The 21954-nt window shown below is 46.0% G+C and overlaps 2 protein-coding genes and 1 pseudogene across 4 annotated transcripts in view; 1 reads left to right on the forward strand and 2 right to left on the reverse strand.

The window, feature by feature from the left end:
- Positions 1–19: 19 nt before the first annotated feature.
- LOC123485635 lies at positions 20–5647 on the reverse strand (annotated as a pseudogene).
- Positions 5648–5707: 60 nt separating this feature from the next.
- LOC121543170 (DNA-directed RNA polymerase III subunit RPC3) lies at positions 5708–13782 on the forward strand. 3 transcript variants are annotated; one of them, XM_045216693.1, is made up of 14 exons: positions 5708–5850; positions 6078–6227; positions 6306–6570; positions 6651–6869; positions 7011–7087; positions 7241–7345; positions 8016–8189; positions 8327–8378; positions 10155–10215; positions 10319–10469; positions 10558–10659; positions 12387–12436; positions 12633–12782; positions 13620–13782. In XM_045216693.1, the coding sequence occupies exons 2-14, from the start codon at positions 6081–6083 to the stop codon at positions 13696–13698; spliced, it is 1632 nt and encodes a 543-aa protein (XP_045072628.1). In that variant the 5' UTR covers positions 5708–5850; positions 6078–6080; the 3' UTR covers positions 13699–13782. The 3 variants fall into 3 exon arrangements, with proteins under 3 accessions (XP_045072628.1, XP_041708808.2, XP_045072630.1); XM_041852874.2 differs by having other exon boundaries at positions 6081–6227; XM_045216695.1 differs by having other exon boundaries at positions 6081–6227; positions 6336–6570.
- Positions 13783–14811: 1029 nt separating this feature from the next.
- Positions 14812–21954, reverse strand: part of LOC121543878 (integrin alpha-10) — a 53568-nt gene continuing 46425 nt past the window's right edge. Inside the window, exons 18-30 of the mRNA XM_045216691.1 lie at positions 19451–19561; positions 19212–19297; positions 18808–18949; positions 18553–18645; positions 16887–16963; positions 16599–16688; positions 16408–16492; positions 16198–16311; positions 16003–16110; positions 15709–15822; positions 15528–15623; positions 15185–15298; positions 14812–15052 (exon numbers count right to left, since the gene is read on the reverse strand). Coding sequence (XP_045072626.1) covers positions 15002–15052; positions 15185–15298; positions 15528–15623; positions 15709–15822; positions 16003–16110; positions 16198–16311; positions 16408–16492; positions 16599–16688; positions 16887–16963; positions 18553–18645; positions 18808–18949; positions 19212–19297; positions 19451–19561 — 1281 coding nt within the window. The 3' untranslated portion in view covers positions 14812–15001. The remainder of the gene's footprint in view (positions 15053–15184; positions 15299–15527; positions 15624–15708; positions 15823–16002; positions 16111–16197; positions 16312–16407; positions 16493–16598; positions 16689–16886; positions 16964–18552; positions 18646–18807; positions 18950–19211; positions 19298–19450; positions 19562–21954) is intronic.

Consider the following 21954-nt stretch of genomic DNA (forward strand, 5'->3'; position numbering starts at 1 on the left):
AGACAGATCCGATCATGACCAATGTTACTGGTTTTTAATATTTTTTGGAATTATTAATACATCATACACGTTATCATATATATAATAATATACACAGACTTTAATACCCAGGGATTCACATTTGTCTCCATTCTCAATATGCTTTTTTGGTTTCTTCCTTTCAAACCAGAAGTTGTTGGACTAAAAGTATTTACATTAAAAAAATAGAGTGATAGAAATGTGAAACAAAAGACAGAACTCATCAACGGAGGAGTAAAATGACAGAGCGATGCAGTCTGTTTGTAATATATACACCAGAATGACGGCGAAAGAGAGAGAGTAGATTGTGGAGGGGCCCATCTCAATAGTCAGAAGTGATGTCCCCTCCTCGTCTCCTTTCTGCACTGATGTGAGAGCTAGAACGGCAAAACCAAATATCCTGGTGAGCATCCACCATGTTCAGTGCAGATGATATTAAGGAGATGAGGAGAGGAAGCCACTCTAGACTATTGAGATACATCCCAGGAGTCGAGAGGTAGGGAGAGACAACAGTGTATTACAGCAGTGCTTTTCAGAAGGATGGAAAAAGAGGAATAGCGAGAAAAGAGTAGAAAAAACTAGATGGGGTTGATGTTTGAAGCAGGGTAAAGGCAAGTACTTGGTCATGATTAGGCAGAGGACAGCTAATGGATCATGACGTGTGTGTACTGTGTGTCTAACGAATCATGACTTGTGTGTGTGTGTATGTGAACATGGTTCCAAAGGCAATGAGACAGGAAGAGCCATACTGATGACCATCCTATGACTGTAGATGAGATGATTCAGAAAGGAGGAGTGAGATGAAGGGATGAGAGGAATGAGGCAGAGAGATGGAGGTATATCCTTCAGAAAGTCCTTCTCTCCTGTGTGCAGCAGTTCGTAGAGAGAAGGGATGAAGGACGGATGAGATGGAGAGATTAAAAGGTCAGAGGAGGGGTGCGATGAGGGATGAGAGGACAGGAGAGGGGAGGTGTATTTCAGAAGGACCATCTCTCCTGTGTGCGGGGGTCCGTGTTTAGAGAGGGGGATTCTGGGGGGTTCTGGGTGTTGCGGTCTTCTCCATTCAACCCCTTCCTACACACAGGACACGTATCATGCTGCAGAGAGAGTGAGAGAGAGGGGTGGAGAAAATCAGTTAAACTTCTTCAAATCATTCCTCTTACTAAATATTACCCCACCAACCTCTTTCATTCATTTGTTTGTTCATTCCTCCCTCCCTCCTCACCATTTCCAGCCAGGGTACTATACAGTCTGAGTGGAAGAAGTGGTTGCAAGGTAGTTGTCTGACGGGCTCTCCCACTGCAAAGTCCTCCTTACACACCGGGCACTCCATATTGCAGTCTGGAGAGAGACAGATACACCCCTTTGTTATTAGCTAGTATTACATTCCTGTTATAAATTATCATACATACTGTATCTTACACGCAGGACAAATACTCCATATTACAGTATACAGATAATGGGAGAGAAAGAGAAAGAGTAAGAGAGAGCTAGAAAGAGGAATAGAGATGGGAAGACTGAAGGGATGATGAAGCAGAGGTTACATTTGATCAGCCATTAAAATAACTGAAGCATAGCATCTGTCTGATGCCAAATTCCTGAGTGGCTGGTTGAGATGATTTAAGAGTAATAAGTAGCTCTCTGTTAATGACAAGAGACAGAGAGACAACAGCTATGTGGGCCCTGGGCCAGAGGGGGGGACAGAGACAGACAGACAGAGAGAGAGAGAGGAAGGATGTGTATGTGTGAGAGAGGGACAGAGGCAGACAGAGAGAGAGAGAGGCAGACGGAGAGAGAGAGAGGCAGACGGAGAGAGAGAGAGGCAGACGGAGAGAGAGAGAGGCAGACAGAGAGAGAGAGAGGAAGGATGTGTGTATGTGTGAGAGTGAAAGACAAGGACAGAGAGGACAGGAGAGAGGACAGGAGACAGCAGCTAGAGATAGGAGTCCTCATTTACCCCAATGAGTCAGCTGTCAGCAGCACAGCTATACACTGACTTCTATATAGGCCACGGCACTATGGAGAGACTGGAGGAGCAGGAGAGGAGGCAAAGGACTAACCTGCTTGATCCTGAGACACGTTCACTGTAGGTATGGAGGAGATCTTCTCCTTCTCTGCAGGAGGAGGGCCCGTGTTCTCAAACTGCCCTAACAACTACACAGATGAACAAACACAGGTAGACAGAGAAGATACATCAAAATGGTTGCTGCAGGAACTGTAAGAGAACAGCTTTACAATTCACCTTTGTACGGTGAACTTTGTGCTAGCCTAGCATGACACAATAAAAGAGTAAAAGCATCAGAAACATCCTGGAAAAGAGGAAGAGATAAAGAAAGTAACAAGAGAACTGCTAAACTTTCATTAGCTTCATAAGGATTATGGGTCTACCAACATCCATATAGCATACTACGTAGTATGAAGTCATAGTTGGTTAGTGGCCATACATAAATAAAGTGAAAGGGGTTTGTGTGTGCGTACCTGTGTGATGACTGCGTCCAGTCCCCCCTGTCCCCAAGCATAGTCACCTGGGTTAGAGTGTAGCATCCCCGTCCTAACACACACACAGGAGGTAAATTACAGGTAAAGATGAAACATTCAGTAACTATCCTATGTTTCACACATAATGAACAGCAACAATATTTGTTCTGATTTAGGCTAGGTTTAAATAACGGGGTCCCCAGGGGTGCTGGCTGAGGCACAACCATAACAAGTCAGGGAACATTCAAATATTAATGTTGATCCACCTCACTATATGTAAGGAATCCACAAGAGAAAGCATGCAAGTCAAACTGTGGATTTACATAATGTATAACCACTGCTTACATGGCAGTAAGAAGATGGTTCTTACCATGAGAGGGGAGGTGAGCCAGGAACTCCAGAGTTGGCAAATAGACCAGCCAGAAACTGTTGTACTATCCTACAGAGAGAGAAGGCACACACATCAGTCAGGAATGAGATCAGTACAACATTGAAAACTAAAAATACCCATTTAGAACCTGCAAATCCAATTTTGACTGATCAAAACACCAATAAGAATATAAACATGGCATGGTAAGGAGAGGAGTCTCACCCCTCCACGGCAGGCGAGCGGTCAGGTCTGCTGCTCCCTCTGGAGCGGTACCTCCTCTGACTGTGCAGGCGAGGGGGGCGACCGGGCCCCCAGTGTTCCCCCCCCCTCCCAGAGGACCCCCCAGGGGTCCCCCTAGCCCAGCAGGGACTGACCCTCCGATAGGACCCCCTCCTAGGCCTCCCAGCCCTCCCAACCCTCCCAGCCCCCCCAGACCTAACCCCCCTGCTCCTACCCCAACCCCTCCACCAGGGACCCGGGACTCTGAGTCTGGACTGCCACCATCCACTGTGAAAGGCCTCTCTACAAACAACAGGTGCCACAGCTGCTGAGAGAGAGATGAGGGGTGAGGGTGAGAACAGGGAGGGTGGGAGGAGGGGGAATGGAGAGAGGGACGGTGGAAGGGAGATAGAGAGATAGAGAAATGATGTAAAAGAAAGATGGGATGAGATCACAGAAGACATTTGCATCCCACCTCACCCCCCACCCCTGTACCCCCTAGGGCACAGTGCATCTCATACCTCTGCAAACTGTGTGGCTGTGTCATCTGTCCCATTAGCGCCACCCTCTAGCAGACTGAGGGAAACAGCACACAGGAGGCAGAACACAGCATTAGTAACATCTACACACACTCATTCTCCACCACCTTCTATTCACTCTGCCTAGCCTATATGTGGTAGATTAATTAAAACTACAGACATAAGAAACAAGAGATTCTCACCTGGAGTCTTCTGTTACCTCCTCTATGAAGCCAGACTCACACCTGGGACAGATGTACTCCTGCAAAAACACACAACACCACACACTCAGTTAGAGAGTACATGAGTCAGACAGTGTTCCATTCAGGGCTGATGAGGCGGCTATGCAGGGGTTTCTGTCTGTAGAATGAGGAAATGTCTAGTAGAGATCTGTGGCAGAGTCAGGATATAGCGTATTTGAACATAGGTTTAAGCAGGAACATACAACATGTAAAGTGGAAGTTGAGTTTCACTCACAATGGGATTAGGCCTACGACAAAGACATGTGCTTTATTCAACAAAACAAAAGGACACTTGAACTGGAAGTGAACCTCATTCCAAAATTGTGCAAAACTTGTATTGCTATTATGCAATATTGTGTGAAGGCTATGCCTCGGCCATTGTCATCTTGCTGACTGGTGAAAACATACAGATACTGTGCCTGAAAGGAGAAGGCTTCAGACAGACAAGCATGGGGGTCTGCTTGTATGTTTGAGGCACTCTCCCTCTCTCTTTCGGTGGTTATCTTGGGGAGGTGTGAGACAGATCAACTGGGTATATGCAGTCAGTGAGTGGGCATAGCTGAAACATGCCTCAGCAGCACAAAGAGACAGAGTATGAGACAGTGAGACCAGCAGGCAGATTTAGCCTAGATCAGGATCAGGGTTTCGCAAACTCGGTCCTGGCCCCCGCGCATCCCCCACACCCCCAGTACTATTTCCCAATAAGAGGGAAATCACAAAACTGTCCTTAGGTCAGTGTCTAGGCCTACTTCATCCTCCTCACAGATTTAGCTTCAATGGCAGGATGGGAATAAACAGGGGATTACCAGCCTGCCTCTCACAGACCAGCAGTAACCTAAACAGATGTATCCTAGCTAACGTTGGTTTAGACAAGCAGACAGAGTGACTTACTGACACATTGACTGACAGACAGCGACTGCGAGTCAATAACAAACATAGCTACACGACTAGCTAGCTAAATGCAAAACAGAAAGTGTCATAACTTCTCTTCTAGAATGAACGCAGTCAATACAGATTAATATTGGTAAATAATTAGGGTCAAGCAGTCCAAATATTTTGCGATGTCTTTCTACATTTTACTTTCAGTTTGATTGTGAAACTGAACTGTGCCACATTCAGTTGCCAAACGTTCACGAACGTTGAAGATAGAATGCCGTAAATAGAGCCTACATGATTTCTTGTTCTACATAAAAATGTCTATCTGAACGTTCCAACCGCTATGTCCAGTTGAACGCGCCCCAGGCCAAGGAAACCCCCGTATTCCTTCTGCTTTTGTAGGCCAAGGAGTAGCCAGACTGGTCGAATTACGTTGAAATATCCACCAGATTTCCAGATAGCTACATAGCTAACGTTACCTCGAGGATTTCACGAAAACACACCTCGAATAAGGTTAACATTACACCAATTAACATCAAAACTACAGGTATGGTTATTCAACCAAGCCATCTGCATATTTAACAATTACGCAATGTCTTTGTTAAACATTGTTAAAGCGAGCTAGCAACAACAAACATCAACATTGTTTGTTAACTAGAACAAGTGCCGTGGGCCCTACTGGCTAGCCGTCTACAGTTAGCAGCTAGCTAGTTCAACAACTGCTGCTATTTTCTGGACTCAGGTTCGGTTGTCAACCGATGGAAAAGAACAAGCCCTGCACTGAAAAGTGATCGGGACACGGTGTAACGACTGACTTACCGGGAGTTTGGGGCTTACTTCTCCCTTACAACAATGACAGAAGAACCTATGCGGGGGAACCGCCGCAGCCTCCGCCATCTTCCCCAGAATAGCACAAACAGTGACGTCGGTCCTTCTGCATGCCAAAGAGGGCGGTCCGCCAACATCCCTTCATGCAATGCGCAACTCTTTGGGAAAAGAAGCCGAACTGTGAGGGCGGAAGTTCGTTGTGTTGTGGCGCTGGCAATCGCATGTGTTTGGGATTCTGAAGTTGTTTTGCGAGGTTTCTCCTAAAACACATTCCATGATCTGAAAAGGGTGTTTTGCAAAGGTTTGTAAGCGTGGCAGTTAAGTTATAAAGTTAAAGTTGTTAGTAAACGTTGTTAAAAAGCCGTGATTTGGTTACCGGTCGTTAGTGTCAGCTAAGGTGGGATCCCAGTAATAATGCAAAAAAAGTGGTGCTCATCGTAATTCTCAGCCCAAGTATAACGGCCAAATATTTCGCTGAACAGCCCAAAAACGTGTTATTGGCCTGCTCCCCTGTTCCTCCTGTCTCAGCAGATGACTGCCCAGGAGGTGCGGCTGTGTGGCCTGCTGCTACAGGAGCACTTTGGAGAGGTAGTGGAGAGGGTAGGCACTCACCTGCTCAGAGGAGGGGCACAGAACCTCAGGACCATCGCCAATGAGACCAACACACCACTGGACCTGGTACTATATACACACACACACACACACACACACACAAAATATTGTTCAACCTAGGTGGTGACCCTGTCTCTTCTGCAGGTGAAGAAGTCTCTGTGTGTGTTGGTACAGCACGGTGCTTGTGAGTTCGGGTCGGGCCGGCGAGGCCCCGGGAGCCCAGTTGAGTACCGGGCCAATTGTGAGCGGGTTCTAAGGGTTCTGCGGTACCCGCGGTACATCTACACAGCTAAGACCCTGTATGGAGACACAGGAGAACTCATCGTGGAGGAGGTCCTACAACGAGGCCACATGACCATGAGCAACACCGTCAAGACTGTAGCTGACCGACTCACTCATAACATGGAGGGTGTGTGAGAGAGAGATTACAAGATGTATGATTATTCAATATTTTCTTCTCCTTCTCTCATGATTTCTCTCTCTCTGTAGAGGGTCGTAGTATGGAGTACAGTGAGGTGGTCTCCGCCTTCTCTAAGTTGGTGGAGACTCACTTCCTGCAGCGCTGTCCTCCGGTGGCCGAGATGGGAGCTGCAGCCCCATCTGCTTCCCCGGCGACCCCCGGCACCCCTGCCGCCCCCGCCTCCACTGCCCCCCCAACGGCAGAGAGCAACCCTGACTGCTACAAGCTGCCCCATGTCACACTAATAGGTACCCCAAACACTTTGTCTCATATGACACTTAGTACCTTTTCACCTGTGTACATACCCACATGTAAACCTCCTGCTATATGTAATTCAGTAAATATTTGGTATACACTCACTCGCTTCTTGTGTTGTGTTTGTGGGGCAGGTCGTGGGAAGCGCAGGCGCTCCAGTGATGACAGTGAGGAGCAGAGAGGAGGGAAGAAAGCCAAGATGGACTCCGAGGTCAGACCCTCTACTCTTAACACTCAGAGATACTGGGCCGCTATAGAGAATCAGAGAACCTTGTTCTGTTCTTCTTTTACTCCTCTCAATAAGGAATGGAACCGTTTGAATGACTTGTGCCTCTTTCTATCCCCTCCCTCCCTCTCTTTCCAGTCGTGTGGTGATGAGGGGATCTACTGGCAGGTGAACTTTGAGAGGTTCCATCAGCACTTCAGAGACCAGGCCATCATTAGTGCTGTAGCCAGCAAACTGGACCAGGTCAGTGTCTCACAGACGGACCCCTACAGACCACCTTAGACCCCTACAGACAACCTCAGACCACTACAGACCACCTCAGACCATTGTAGACCAGGAGAGATGTAATGGAGGTGGTCTACGTCAGTGGTCCCAGACCGGCTGTCAACTTACTCTTGAAAGTTCTAATAGTAGAATGCACAAGGTGCAATTTCCAAATTGGGTAGTGCATCATCAGTTTTCCTCTTGTCATTGCATACCTTAGAGAGCTATTTATAACTTGTCAGAAATGTCCAGATCAACTAGCCCATGTTAGCTAACGTCTTTTAGCTAGGTTTTTTAGCCCACAGATTTTGTAGTAATGTTCGAGTCACTCAGATATCACATGAATACACATTAGACATGGCAAAATGTATAGAATTCCAAGAAAAGGTGCTTTAAAACGGTAACATTTTCTCTGCACCCCGTGACAAAATGTGTAGAATTGCAGGAAATAAGCTTTAAACCTTTCTCTCCACCAACAAGAGGGGTGTGAACAGTTTGTGTCATGAACAGTGCTTGTGCCCATAGAAATAGACGTGGTGTGCGGGGGGGGCGCGGGATGTTCCCCTATTCTGGAAGGGGGGCCTGAGTGAAAAAGTTAGGGAACTCCTGGTCTAAGTTTCTCTCTCTCTCTTTCTCCCCACCCCAACAGACCAGCAGTGAGATAGTGAGGACTATGTTGAGGATGAGTGAGGTCACCACCACACAGACCGCCGCCTACACTCAGCCCCTCTCAGCCAATGAGATCTTCCGCTCCCTCCCGCCAAACTACAGCATCAGCCGACCAATCTTGGACCAGTACCTCTCACTGCTGGTGGATGACCCGGTAGAAGCAGACTTAGGATCAGATTACCCTCCCCCATATCCCAACATTAACCATTAGGAGAGAAATTGCAGGACTGACCTTGGATCAGTGCCTAGGGGGCTGGTAAACTGATGTTTCTCTCTCTCTCTGTTCCTCAGATGGAGTTTGTGGGGAAATCAGGTGACAGTGGAGGAGGAATGTATGTGGTCAGTATCCTTTTACAACCCTGATGAAACCTGTTTGAGTTTCTCATCCACACACTATCACACCATGAAGTAGCCATATTGGCTGAATATTGCAGAGACAAGTCACCTATGTATAATATTGCAGAGACAAGTCGCCTATGTATAATATTGCAGAGACAAGTCGCCTATGTATAATATTGCAGAGACAAGTCGCCTATGTATAATATTGCAGAGACAAGTCACCTATGTATAATATTGCAGAGACAAGTCACCTATGTATAATATTGCAGAGACAAGTCACCTATGTATAATATCTGCAGAGACAAGTCACCTATGTATAATATTGCAGAGACAAGTCACCTATGTAAACTCAGCAAAAAAATAAACATCCCTTTTTCAGGACCCTGTCTTTCAAAGATAATTAGTATAAATCCAAATAACTTCACAGATCTTCATTATTAAAGGGTTTAAACACTATTTCCCATGCTTGTTCAATGCTTAAACAATTAATGAACATGCAACTGTGGAACGGTCGTTAAGACACTAACAGCTTACAGACGGTAGGCAATTAAGGTCACAGTTATGAAAACTTAGGACACTAAAGAGGCCTTTCTACTGACTCTGAAAAACACCAAAAGAAAGATGCCCAGGGTCCCTGCTCATCTGCGTGAACGTGCCTTAGGCATGCTGCAAGGAGGCATGAGGACTGCAGATGTGGCCAGGGCAATAAATTGCAATGTCCGTAATGTGAGACGCCTAAGACAGCGCTACAGGGAGACAGGACGGACAGCTGATCGTCCTCGCAGTGGCAGACCATGTAACAACACCTGCACAGGATCGGTACATCCGAACATCACAACTACGGGACAGGTACAGGATGGCAACAACAACTGCCCGAGTTACACCAGGAACGCACAATCCCTCCATCAGTGCTCAGAATGTCCGCAATAGGCTGAGAGAGGCTGGACTGAGTGCTTGTAGGCATGTTGTAAGGCAGGTCCTCACCAGACATCACCGGCAACAACGTTGCCTATGGGCACAAACCCACCGTCGCTGGACTAGACAGGACTGGCAAAAAGTGCTCTTCACTGACGAGTCACGGTTTTGTCTCACCAGGGGTGATGGTCGGATTCGCGTTTATTGTCGAAGGAATGAGCGTTACACCGAGGCCTGTACTCTGGAGCGGGATCGATTTGGAGGTGGAGGGTCCGTCATGGTCTGGGGCGGTGTGTCACAGCATCATCGGACTGAGCTTGTTGTCAATGCAGGCAATCTCAACCCTGTGCGTTACAGGGAAGACATCCTCCTCCCTCATGTGGTACCCTTCCTGCAGGCTCATCCTGACATGACCCTCCAGCATGACAATGCCACCAGCCATACTGCCCGTTCTGTGCGTGATTTCCTGCAAGACAGGAATGTCAGTGTTCTGCCATGGCCAGCGAAGAGCCCGGATCTCAATCCCATTGAGCATGTCTGGGACCTGTTGGATCGGAGGGTGAGGGCTAGGGCCATTCCCCCCAGAAATGTCTGGGAACTTGCAGGTGCCTTGGTGGAAGAGTGTGGTAACATCTCACAGCAAGAACTGGCAAATCTGGTGCAGTCCATGAGGAGGAGATGCACTGCAATACTTAATGCAGCTGTTGTTCAGTTTATGTCTCAGTTGTTGAATCTTGTTAAGTTTGCTGAAAATAAACGCAGTTGACAGTGAGAGGACGTTTCTTTTTTTGTTAAGTTTATAATGGCTCTTTTCCAGTATTTAATGATACAGTAGTAAGTGGTTGTTTCTTGACTGACCACTCAGATCTACAAAGAGCCCTGGCCAACCTGGCGAGAGCTACCTTGGAGTCTGTGGTACAGGAGAGGTACGTGTGTCTGTATTTGAGTTGTCTGTGTCCGATTATGCCTCTGCCCACGGTGGCTACATAGTTTGTAAGGTGTCATTCATTCATCCTTTCCCATTGTCAGGTTTGGCTCGCGGTCTGCTAGGATCTTCCGTCTGTTGCTAAGGAAACGTCACCTGGAGCAGAAGCAGGTGGAGGACTTTGCTATGATCCCTGCCAAGGAGGCCAAAGACATGCTGTACACACTGCTGTCAGAGAACCTGGTACAGCTACAGGTAATACACACACACACACACACACACACACACACACACAATATACGAACCATACATTATCATGCTCACCTGTGTTTTGCCCCCCTAGGAAATCCCTAAGACTCCTGACTACGCCCCTTCACGTACCTTTTACCTGTACACTGTCAACCAGCTGCCTACTGCCCGCCTGCTGCTACAACACTGCTACAAGGTACACATTCAAACTAAGCTATACTATGAGCAGCAGGATGAAACACAGATATTGCAGATGAATGCAATGCAAGATATTGCACTCGCTACAAAATATTTGCAAACCTGAGGCAGCGGAAGTGTTGCAGTTTACCGAACACATATTGTCCACATATTGACACATTAAATCCCCTGCCTCTTTCTGACTCTCCCCTCTATAACTAGACATGTACATTTTAAACTGTCTAAATAAAGAGGAAATACGGAAGGAGAACGAGTCAAAAATATAAATTCAGTTTATTAGGTACACCCATCTAGTACCAGGAAGGACCCCCCTTTGCCTCCAGAACAGCCTGAATTCTTCGGGGCATGGACTCTGAAAGTCGGAAACGTTCCACAGGGATGTTGGTCCATGCTGGACGCGATGGCATCACACGGTTGCTGCAGATTGTTCGGCGGTACACCACCGCCACCAGCCTGTACCGTTGACACCAGGCAGGATGGGTCCATGGACTCATGATGCTTACGCCAAATCCTGACTCTGCCATCAGCATGACGCAACAGGAACCGGGATTCGTTGGATTTTTTTCCACTCCTCAATTGTCCAGTGTTGTTTGTTGATCACGTGCCCACTGGAGCCGCTTCTTCTTGTTTTTAGCAGATAGGAGTGGAACCCGTTGTGGTCGTTTGCTACAATAGCCCATCCGTGACAAGGATCGACAAGTTGCTGTTCTGCACACCACTGTTGTACTGCGCCATTATTTGTCTGTTTGTGGCCTGCCTGTTGCACGATTCTTGCCATTCTCCTTCGACCTCTCTCATCAGCAAGCTGTTTTCGCCCACAGGACTGCCGCTGACTGGATGTTTTTTGTTTGTCCATTCTCGGGAAACCGTAGACACTGTCGTGCGTGAAAAGCCCAGGACAGTGGCCGTTTCGAGATACTGGATCTGGCACCGACGATCATACCACTCTCGAAGTCGCTTCGGTCACTCGTTTTGCCCATTCTAACATTCAATCAAACAGTAACTGAATGCCTGTCTGCCTGCTTTATATAGCAAGCCACGGCCACGTGACTCAGTCTGTAGGAGCGATCTATTTTTGTGAATGTGGTGGTGTACCTAATAAAATGGCCGGTGAGTGTGTATATAATATATGTGCATGTGCACCGGTGTGCTTCACGGTGCTGCAACTTGATAGCTTCAGGAACAAAACAGCAGAGAGATTTAGTGTTGCAATTCACACTCCATTGTTGTGGAAGTCCGCCTGGTATTGCTTCTACGTCTGCATTGCTTGCTGTTTGGGGTTTTAGGCTGGGTTTCTGTATAAGCACGTTGTGACATCTGCTGATGTTAAAAGGGCTTTATACATTTGATTTGTTTGCTGTTTACTTCGTGCATCGCTGACTTGACAATTAATAGTGGATCACTGACTTGCAGATAGGGCTGGGAATTGCCAGGGTCCTCACGATACGATATTATCACAATACTTAGGTGCCGATACGATATGTATTGCGATTCTCACGTTTCTATATGTGATTCGATATTGCAATGTGATGATCCAAACACATTGCTCACTATATGTCTACTGCAGAGAGACGAGAGCGCATGAGAACATTTGTTTTGATCAGTCATGGAAATAAAAGTGCAGAAAATGTGTTGACTTACTATATAAAAAGAAGATGGAGAACAAGTCCAAAAAAATATTGCGATATGTAACTGTGTACATTTGTCCCCCATCACTACTTGCAGACAGTGGCTAATCTGATTGAGAGGCGCCTCTTCGAGACCAAGGAGAACAAGTGAGTTTATTGATTGATTCCTAAGTGGATGGATGGATAGATTTTGTTTTATTCACTAAGTTTCCTGCTAAGATTTCTTTAGGTCTGCATATTGACTTTGAGGACAATAGAGGACCACAATGGAAAAAGTATTTGACTTTTTGTGTATATAATCCTCTGAAATGTTGGTACAAGACTTCCTGTGTTTGATTGACAGACGTCTGCTGGAGAAGTCCCAGCGAATCGAGGCGATCCTGGCGTCGCTGCAGGCCAGTGGGGCGGAGCCTGAACAGCTGACAGAGGTGGAGGAGATGATCACTGCCCCCGAGAGACAGCAGCTAGAAGCCCTGCGACATCACATCAACAAGTACTGCATTACTACTACACCTTAATTACTACTACACCATAATTACGTCTACATCCATACTATAGATCTATAGAGACAGCAGCTGGAGGCCCTGCGACATCAATAACTATTACTGCTTCTACACCCATACTATAGATCTATAGAGACAGCAGCTACAACATCATATCAACAAGTACAGCATTACTACTACTACTACGACTACACACATACTATAGATCAGGGATGGGCAACTTTGATGGGGATGGGGGCCACAAAAAAAAAATCAGAACTCATCACGGGTCTGCACACCCACATCCATAACCACACATGCAGTCAGAGCCGGCCCTAGTCTGTTGGGGGCCCTAAGCTAGGAGAGAATAAATTGACATTTTCAAGTTAATTTCCTGCAATTCTACACATTTTGCCATACGGTGGAGAGAAATGTTTTCCGTTTTTAATGACATCTGAGTGAGAGTGACTAATTCGACCATGATTACTACAAGTTTAGATAGCTGGCTAGACTAACTTACTAATTTAGTGACTGACATAAGAGAAACTGCTGATGCACAACAAATTTCAAAATTGCACCTTGTGTATTCTACTATTCTAACTCTACCGTAAGTTGAGACCTCCAACTAGAGGACCTACGACATCACATCAACAAGTACTACTACAATACTACTACTATTACTGCTACGACACCCATACTGTATATCTATAGACAACAGCTAGAGGCCTACGACATCACATCAACAAGTACTACTACATACTTGTTACTACGACACCGTTATTACTAATACTGCTACATTACAGTAGATTTATTATCTCTCTTTCTTCTTCTTGCTTTTCTCCCTGAAGGTTGGACTCTACAGAGAACCAGGTGGATGAGACTATCTTTCTACTGGAGTCCTACATCTTCTCTACCAAGACCAAGTGAGAGGGAGGGAGGGAGGAAGGGAGGGGAGGAACACGATGGACATAAAGGTGCATCAATAAAATATGTTTGGGTTGATATACCTGACTCACTTGGTGCTTTTTTTGCCTGATGTACAGATTGTAATTATTTAAGTTTTATTTTCAAGAATGTCTGCTAGTGTGAAATAGTTTTTTGTTTTATAGAATGAAGTAGTCTGAAATGCCTGATTTTGAAATTTGATATAATAAAATATTTGGTTGAAGTGTATTTAGTTAATGTGTATGAATTATCCTATGTATGTATAAATTAACATGAATGAAACAAAAATAACATTACATATTTTTTTTAATCAACCGTTTTAATTTGACTCAAAAAAACATAACTGTACTGTAGAGAAAATGGGTGAAAATGTAAAGTCATGATGATGACTTCTGAATATTAAATAGACAGTTTGGTTTGTAACAGCGTTTCATAGAAATACAAATATATTCACATGATTATAAAGTTGCCCCCATTATCAGGTAGTACGTTTTCATTCAACCCTCTTGAAGGATGGAACTGCTTTCCATATAGCACAACATGGTACTAATTACAGGTTCATATCTGTACGGTATCTACTTATGCAGATCTACTCTGCAGACGTCAAACTGTCATTGAACATCATACCAAGTCACATTGTACCAGGAGTGTCAAACTCAGAGAGCTGTGTGTCTGCAGGTTTTTGTTTTTTCCTTTCAATTAAGACCTAGACAACCAGTTGAGAGGAGTTCCTTACTAATTAGCGACCTTAATTCATCAATCAAGTACAAGGTTGGAGCGAAAACCCGCAGACACTCGGCCCTCCGTGGAATGAGTTTGACACGTGGTGTACACCATGATTTCCTGTCTGGGACATCTCTGAAGAAAATGTCTCCTGTACACGTCCTTCCTGCTGTACGTTTCTAAACAGGTGTGTAAATAGAGCCCTACAGCCATGGGTTGACCTGTAGAAATAGAAAAGATGTTGAGGTGTCTGATGATATATGCAGTCTGTGCCATGTGGTGTTAGGTGTTTAGACAGTTCATCTGTAGTCTAAGTTCTGTATGGTGGGGGGCAGTCTCTGTACAAGTTGTGTGTTCTGTATGGTCGGGGGGCAGTCTGTACAGGTTGTGTGTTCTGTATGGTTTGATTTAGTAGAGAGGGAAGGTATATTTTTATTGCTGGGTGGGGGGAGCAGTCTCTGTGCAGGTCGTTGCCATGGGGATGGGCACGAAGTGGACTCGTTCTCTGGTTGTCACAGATACTGTATCCATTGACCGACATCGTGGTGGCGAGGAGGTGGGCTCAGTCCTCGAGTTCCTCGTCCTTTATCTGTTTACGAGTGAAGAACCCCAGCTGGAGAAAGGAGGGAATGAGAAGGAAGGAGTCAAACCCAAAGTTTTGATCTTTACCAAAAAGGCAGAGGATAAATAAGTTATTGCAGTGTGAGGTACAGAGGTGCTGTAAGGTGAGATGTGATTGGTGTACCTTCCACATTATGAAGATGATGAGGGCCAATAGCAGAAGGCCTCCGATGATGCTACCAATCAGAATCCAGAGAGAAATGGGGATGGCCCGCCCCTTTAGAACCTCCAACGCCGTCTGACAGAGAGAGAGGGAGAGAAAGAGAGACAAAAAGGCTGATAGTAGAGACAGTCAGACAGATATTCATCACCCTATACCAGCTTACTACTATCTGGATGTAAACGACAGTCAGACAGATATTCATCACCCTATACCAGCTTACTACTCTATCTGGATGTAAACGAGTCAGACACAGAGGCTAAACCACAGTCCTCCAGCATTAGTGTTAATCCTGCTATTCTCTCACCTCCCTCCAGATGGCGCCACTCCCCAGGGTGACCAGGTTAGATTCCTGAACAGCCAGACGATAGGCACTCACTATCCTCACCGCCTTAAACTTAGCCTGGGGACAGAAACACAAAGTCAGAGTGAGTGTGTTTATAGTTAGAGCTATGTGTGTGTGTGTATGTGTGTGTGTATCTTCGTACCTGTCTGAAGAAGGTGTCGTGGACCCTGCGGCTGACTCGTATGAGAGCGGTCTGTCCTCGATGCAGCTGCTGTACCTCACACACCACCTCCACACACCACGACCTGCTGCAGTTCTACACACAGCACACAGCACAGGTTACATCTGGGAATATAATTAATACTTTATAGCTAGTTAGGATTGTGAACGTGATCATCATCTTCTTGTGTGTGTGTGTGTGTGTGTGTGTGTGCATGTGTATGTGAGCATATGTGTGTATGTGCGTCAATGTATACGTGCATGTGCGTGTTCTCACCAGTAGGTCAGTCTGTTGCATGTCTTCAGGATGTAGTGGTCGTACGTCTCTCTGTCTGTCCTTCAGCTTTGACACATCACTGTCTACACTGCAGTTCACCCCTGTCACCTGACATCCACAAAGGTCACAGTTCAGAACCAGAATGTTGACAATAACTGTTTGTTCCAACAGTAGTGAGAGAGGGTTAGTACTCACGTTGTAAGAGAAGACCTCAGTAACAGCCATGAAGACTCTGTCTCCTGCTGCTACAGAGGGCAGGCTCAGCCTCAGCTCCAGGTTACTCACACTGTAACAGCCCAGGTTCTGCAGCTACACACAGAACACATTAGTCTGACGTGTGTGTGTGTGTGTGTGAGTGTACAGTAAAGAGATTATGGAAACGGATACATTGTGTGCACTGCTTACCCTGAAGTGTGTGTAGAACTCTGGTCCTATTGCCTCTGAGATGGTTCTGGTTGGGTGGACTTCATAACGGTTCAGATTGGAGTCACTAGAGAGAGAGAGCAAGAGAGAGATAAAGGGAATGGGAGAGCGAGACAGAGACAGAGACAAAGAGTGAGAGAGAGACAGAGACAGAAAGAGAGAGAGAGACTAACCTGGTGATGAAGAGGTCAGGTTCGTATTGAACCACAGTCTGGAGCTGAACACTGTTGTCTCCCAGCGTAGCCTCTCTCTCTACACTGTCACTATGGGAACCAGGAACACACAGAGATGTATGTGACAGACACATGGCAAGACAAACACACACAGTACTTCTGTCTCTACTGTATTTACCATTATGACTAGGGTTAGACGGAATCAGTGGAGGTTGAATTTCAGGTTCATTTCTATAAACTCCCAATAGAAATCCCTTTACATTCCTCCATAGGATTATAGTGAGTTACCTGGCAGCTGTGAGTTTCATCTGGACTTTACTGAGCAGAGACGTACAGCTGAACTCAAAATCTAACATGAAATTCACCTGATAGAGAGAAGAGGGGGGGGGGTATCAACCAATCTATCAATCAATTTGCATGTATTATAACTATTGTTTAATAAATGCATTTGTCAAAAATCGCTCAAGAACGAAAACGTGATTAGCTATACTGAACAAAAATATAAACGCAACATGCAAGAATTTCAAATATTTTTCTGAGTCACAGTTCATATAAGTAAATCAGTCAATTGAAATAAATTCATTAGGCCCATATCTATGAATTTCACATGACTGGGAATACAGATATGCATATTTTGGTCACTGATACATAAAAAAAAGGTAGGATCAGAAAACCAGTCAGTATCTGATGTGGCCACCATTTGCCTCATGCAGCGCGCCACCTCTCCTTTGCATAGAGTTTATCAGGCTGTTGATTGTGGCCTGTGGAATGTTGTCCCACTCTTCAATGGCTGTGCAAAGTTGCTGGATATTGGCGGGAACTGGAACTGTTTGGTTTGTACACGTTGATCCAGAGCATCCCAAACATGCTCAATGGGTGACATGTCTGGTGAGCATGCAGGCCATTTTCAGCTTCCAGGAATTGTGTACAGATCCTTACGACATGGGGCAGTGCATTATCATGCTGAAACATGAGGTGATGGCGGCAGATGAATGGCACAACAATGGGCCTCAGGATCTCGTCACGGTATCTCAGTGCATTCAAATTACCATCGATAAAATGCAATTGTGTTCGTTGTCCTTAGCTTATGCCTGAACCCCACCGCCACCATGGGGCACTCTGTTCACAACGTTGACATCAGTAAACCGCACGCCCACACGATGCCATACACGCTGTCTGCCATCTGCCTGGTACAGTTGAAACCGGGATTCATCTGTGAAGAGCACACTTCTCCAGCGTGCCAGTGGCCATCGAAGGTGAGCATTTGCCCACTGAAGTCGGTTACGACGCAGAACTGCAGTCAGGTCAAGACCCTGGTGAGGACGACGAGCACGCAGATGAGCTTCCCTGAGACGATTTCTGACAGTTTGTACAGAAATTCTTCAGTTGTGCAAACCCACTGTTTCATCAGCTGTCTGGGTGGCTGGTCTCAGATGATCCCGCAGGTGAAGAGGCCGGATGTGGAGGTCCTGGGCTGGCGTGGTTACACAGGGTCTGCGGTTGTGAGGCCGGTTGGACGTACTGCCAAATTCTCTAAAACGACGTCGGAGGCGGATTATGGTAGAGAAATTAACATTCAAATCTCTCTCTGGTTGACATTACTGCAGTCAGCATGCCAATTGCACGCTACCTCAAAACTTGAGACATCTGTGGCATTGTGTTGTTTGACAAAACTGCCCTTTTAGAGTGGCCTTTTATTGTCCCCAGCACAAGGTGCACCTGTGTAATGATCATGCTGTTTAATCAGCTGCTTGATATGCCACACCTGGCAGGTGGATGATCTTGGCAAAGGAGAAATGCTAACTAACACATTTGTGCACAACATTTGAGAATAATAAGCTTTTTGTGCATATGGAACATTTCTGGGATCTTTTATTTCAGCTCATGAAACATGGGACCAACACTTTACATGTTTATATTTTTGTTCAATGTATTTGATGCCAGACAGACAGACCTTGGAGTGGGAGCGGAACACAGGATAGCTGACGTTACATGAGTGACTGTTGGAACTGAGAGATGTACACTCAATCTTCAACTGGGCATCCTCCTAGAGAGGGAGAGAAAGAAAGATAGGGATGGAGAGATCGAAAGGGAGGGAGGGAGAGAGAGAGAAGGGGGAGGAGAGAGAATAAAACTGTCAGTTTCATGTTGTAAATCAGTGTGTCTGTGTGTCTGTGTGTGTGTATGTGTGTCTGTGTGTGTTCCGTACCCGTATGCTGAGACTAGAGAAGTGGAGATTGCGTGAGTAGTGCAGTGTCAGGCTGGTGTTATAGGCATTCTCTAGTTTGTTCTGCAGCTGGACTTCTACAGCCAGACGTCTGCGAGGGCTACGGATCACATAGGGCTGCTGTCTGTAGAGAGGAGTTACATTCAGACATTCATACAACTACTACACAACAACTACCCAACATTAATACAACAACTACACAACATTAATATAACATTAACATATGAATACAACAGAATACTTGACTTAGTAATTGTTTGGCTGATTGTGTTGACTGGACACACAAAGGAGAGGAACATTTTTGATCAGGTGTGTGTCTATACGTGTGTGTCCATGCATGTGTGTCTATGTGTGTCTATGTGTGTCTATGTGTGTGTGAGATGTACCTTGTCCCAGAGATGTCCATATGAGCCTTCAGCACCAGATCAGTGACACACACATCATCCTCGCCACAGTCTTTGAAGAAAGCAATCTGCAGAGATGCAATTTACAGTATTTTAAATGGAGGTGCCAGAGCAATACAGTAGTTAATGTACAGTAATAGTACATTACATTATACAATTTGACTAGGATGCTACGAGCACACCACACACACACCACACACACACACTCCACACACACTGACCGATCTCTTGAAGGTGGTGGGCCAGCCTTCATCCAGCACTGGGCCACTCTCTGTGTCGTTGATCTTAAAGCGCAGGGAGAAGCTGATTGGACGGATGTAGTCAGCTGTGTCCTATCCCAGACAGAGACAAAGGGTTAGAGGTCAATAGCAACAGAATGTAGTGTTTCAGCATGTAAACTCAGCAAAAAAATAAACGTCCTCTCACTGTCAACTGCGTTTATTTTCAGCAAACTTAACATGTGTAAATATTTGTATGAACATAACAAGATTCAACAACTGAGACATAAACTGAACAAGTTCCACAGACATGTGACTAACAGAAATTGAATAATTTGTCCCTGAACAAAGGTGGGGTCAAAATCAAAAGTAACAGTCAGTATCTGGTGTGGCCACCAGCTGCATTAAGTACTGCAGTGCATCTCCTACTCATGGACTGCACCAGATTTGCCAGTTCTTGCTGTGAGATTTTACCCCACTCTTCCACCAAGGCACCTGCAAGTTCCCAGACATTTCTGGGGGGAATGGCCCTAGCCCTCACGCTCCGATCCAACAGGTCCCAGACGTGCTCAATGGGATTGAGATCCGGCTCTTCGCTGGCCATGGCAGAACAATGACATTCCTGTCTTGCAGGAAATCACGCACAGAACGAGCAGTATGGCTGATGGCATTGTCATGCCGGAGGGTCATGTGAGGATGCGCCTGCAGGAAGGGTACCACATGAGGGAGGAGGATGTCTTCCCTGTAACGCACAGCGTTGAGATTGCCTGCAATGACAACAAGCTCAGTCCGATGATGCTGTGGCACACCGCCCCAGACCATGACGGACCCTCCACCTCCAAATCGATCCCGCTCCAGAGTACAGGCCTCAGTGTAACGCTCATTCCTTCGACGATAAACGTGAATCCGACCATCACCCCAGGTGAGACAAAACCGCGACTCGTCAGTGAAGAGCACTTTATGCCAGTCCTGTCTGGTCCAGCGACGGTGGGTTTGTGCCCATAGGCGATGTTGTTGCCAGTGATGTCTGGTGAGGACCTGCCTTACAAAAGGCCTACAAGCCTTCAGTCCAGCCTCTCTCAGCCTATTGCGGACATTCTGAGCACTGATGGAGGGATTGTGCGTTCCTGGTGTAACTCGGGCAGTTGTTGTTGCCATCCTGTACCTGTCCCGCAGGTGTGATATTCGGATGTACCGATCCTGTGCAGGTGTTGTTACACGTGGTCTGCCACTGCGAGGACGATCAGCTGTCCATCCTGTCTCCCTGTAGTGCTGTCTTAGGCGTCTCACATTACGGACATTGCAATTTATTGCCCTGGCCACATCTGCAGTCCTCCTGCCTCCTTGCAGCATGCCTAAGGCACGTTCACGCAGATGAGCAGGGACCCTGGGCATCTTTCTTTTTGTGTTTTTCAGAGTCAGTAGAAAGGCCTCTTTAGTGTCCTAAGTTTTCATAACTGTGACCTTAATTTACATTTACATTTTAGTCATTTAGCAGATGCTCTTATCCAGAGCGACTTACAGTTAGTGAGTGCATACATTTTTCATACTGGCCCCCTGTGGGAAACGAACCCACAACCCTGGCGTTGCGAGCGCCATGCTCTACCAACTGAGCATTGCCTACCGTCTGTAAGCTGTTAGTGTCTTAATGACTGTTCCACAGGTGCATGTTCATTCATTGTTTATGGTTCATTGAACAAGCATGGGAAACAGTGTTTAAACCCTTTACAATGAAGATCTGTGAAGTTATTTGGATTTTTACGAATTATCTTTGAAAGACAGGGTCCTGAAAAAGGGACGTATCATTTGATTTACACAACATGCCTACCACTTTGAAGATGCAAAATATTTTTTTATTGTGAAACAAACAAGAAATAAGACAAAAAAAATGAAAACTTGAGCGTGCATAACTATTCCCCCCCCCCCCCCCCCCCCTACTTCGTAGCGCCATCTTTTGTAGCAATTATAGCTGCAAGTCTCTTGGGGTATGTCTCTACAAGCTTGGCACATCTAGCCACTGGGGTTTTTGCCCATTCTTCAAGGCAAAACTGCTCCAGCTCCTTCAAGCTGGATGGGTTCCGCTGGTGTACAGCAATCTTTAAGTCATACCACAGATTCTCAATTGGATTGAGGTCTGGGCTTTGACTAGGCCATTCCAAGACATTTAAATGTTTCCCCTTAAACCACTTGAGTGTTGCTTTAGCAGTATGCTTAGGGTCATTGTCCTGTTGGAAGGTGAACCTCCGTCCCAGTCTCAAATCTCTGGAAGACTGAAACAGGTTTCCCTCAAGAATTTCCCTGTATTTAGTGCCATCCATCATTCCTTCCAATTCTGACCAGTTTCCCAGTCCCTGCCAATGGAAAAACATCCCACAGCATGATGCTGCCACCACCACCATGCTTCACTGTGGGGAGGGTGTTCTCAGGGTGTTGAGAGGTGTTGGGTTTGCGCCAGACATAGCGTTTTCCTTGATGACCAAAAAGCTCAATTTTAGTCTAATCTGACC

Source organism: Coregonus clupeaformis, unplaced genomic scaffold (assembly GCF_020615455.1).
Source record: "Coregonus clupeaformis isolate EN_2021a unplaced genomic scaffold, ASM2061545v1 scaf0776, whole genome shotgun sequence".
Classification (NCBI taxonomy): Eukaryota; Metazoa; Chordata; class Actinopteri; order Salmoniformes; family Salmonidae; genus Coregonus; species Coregonus clupeaformis.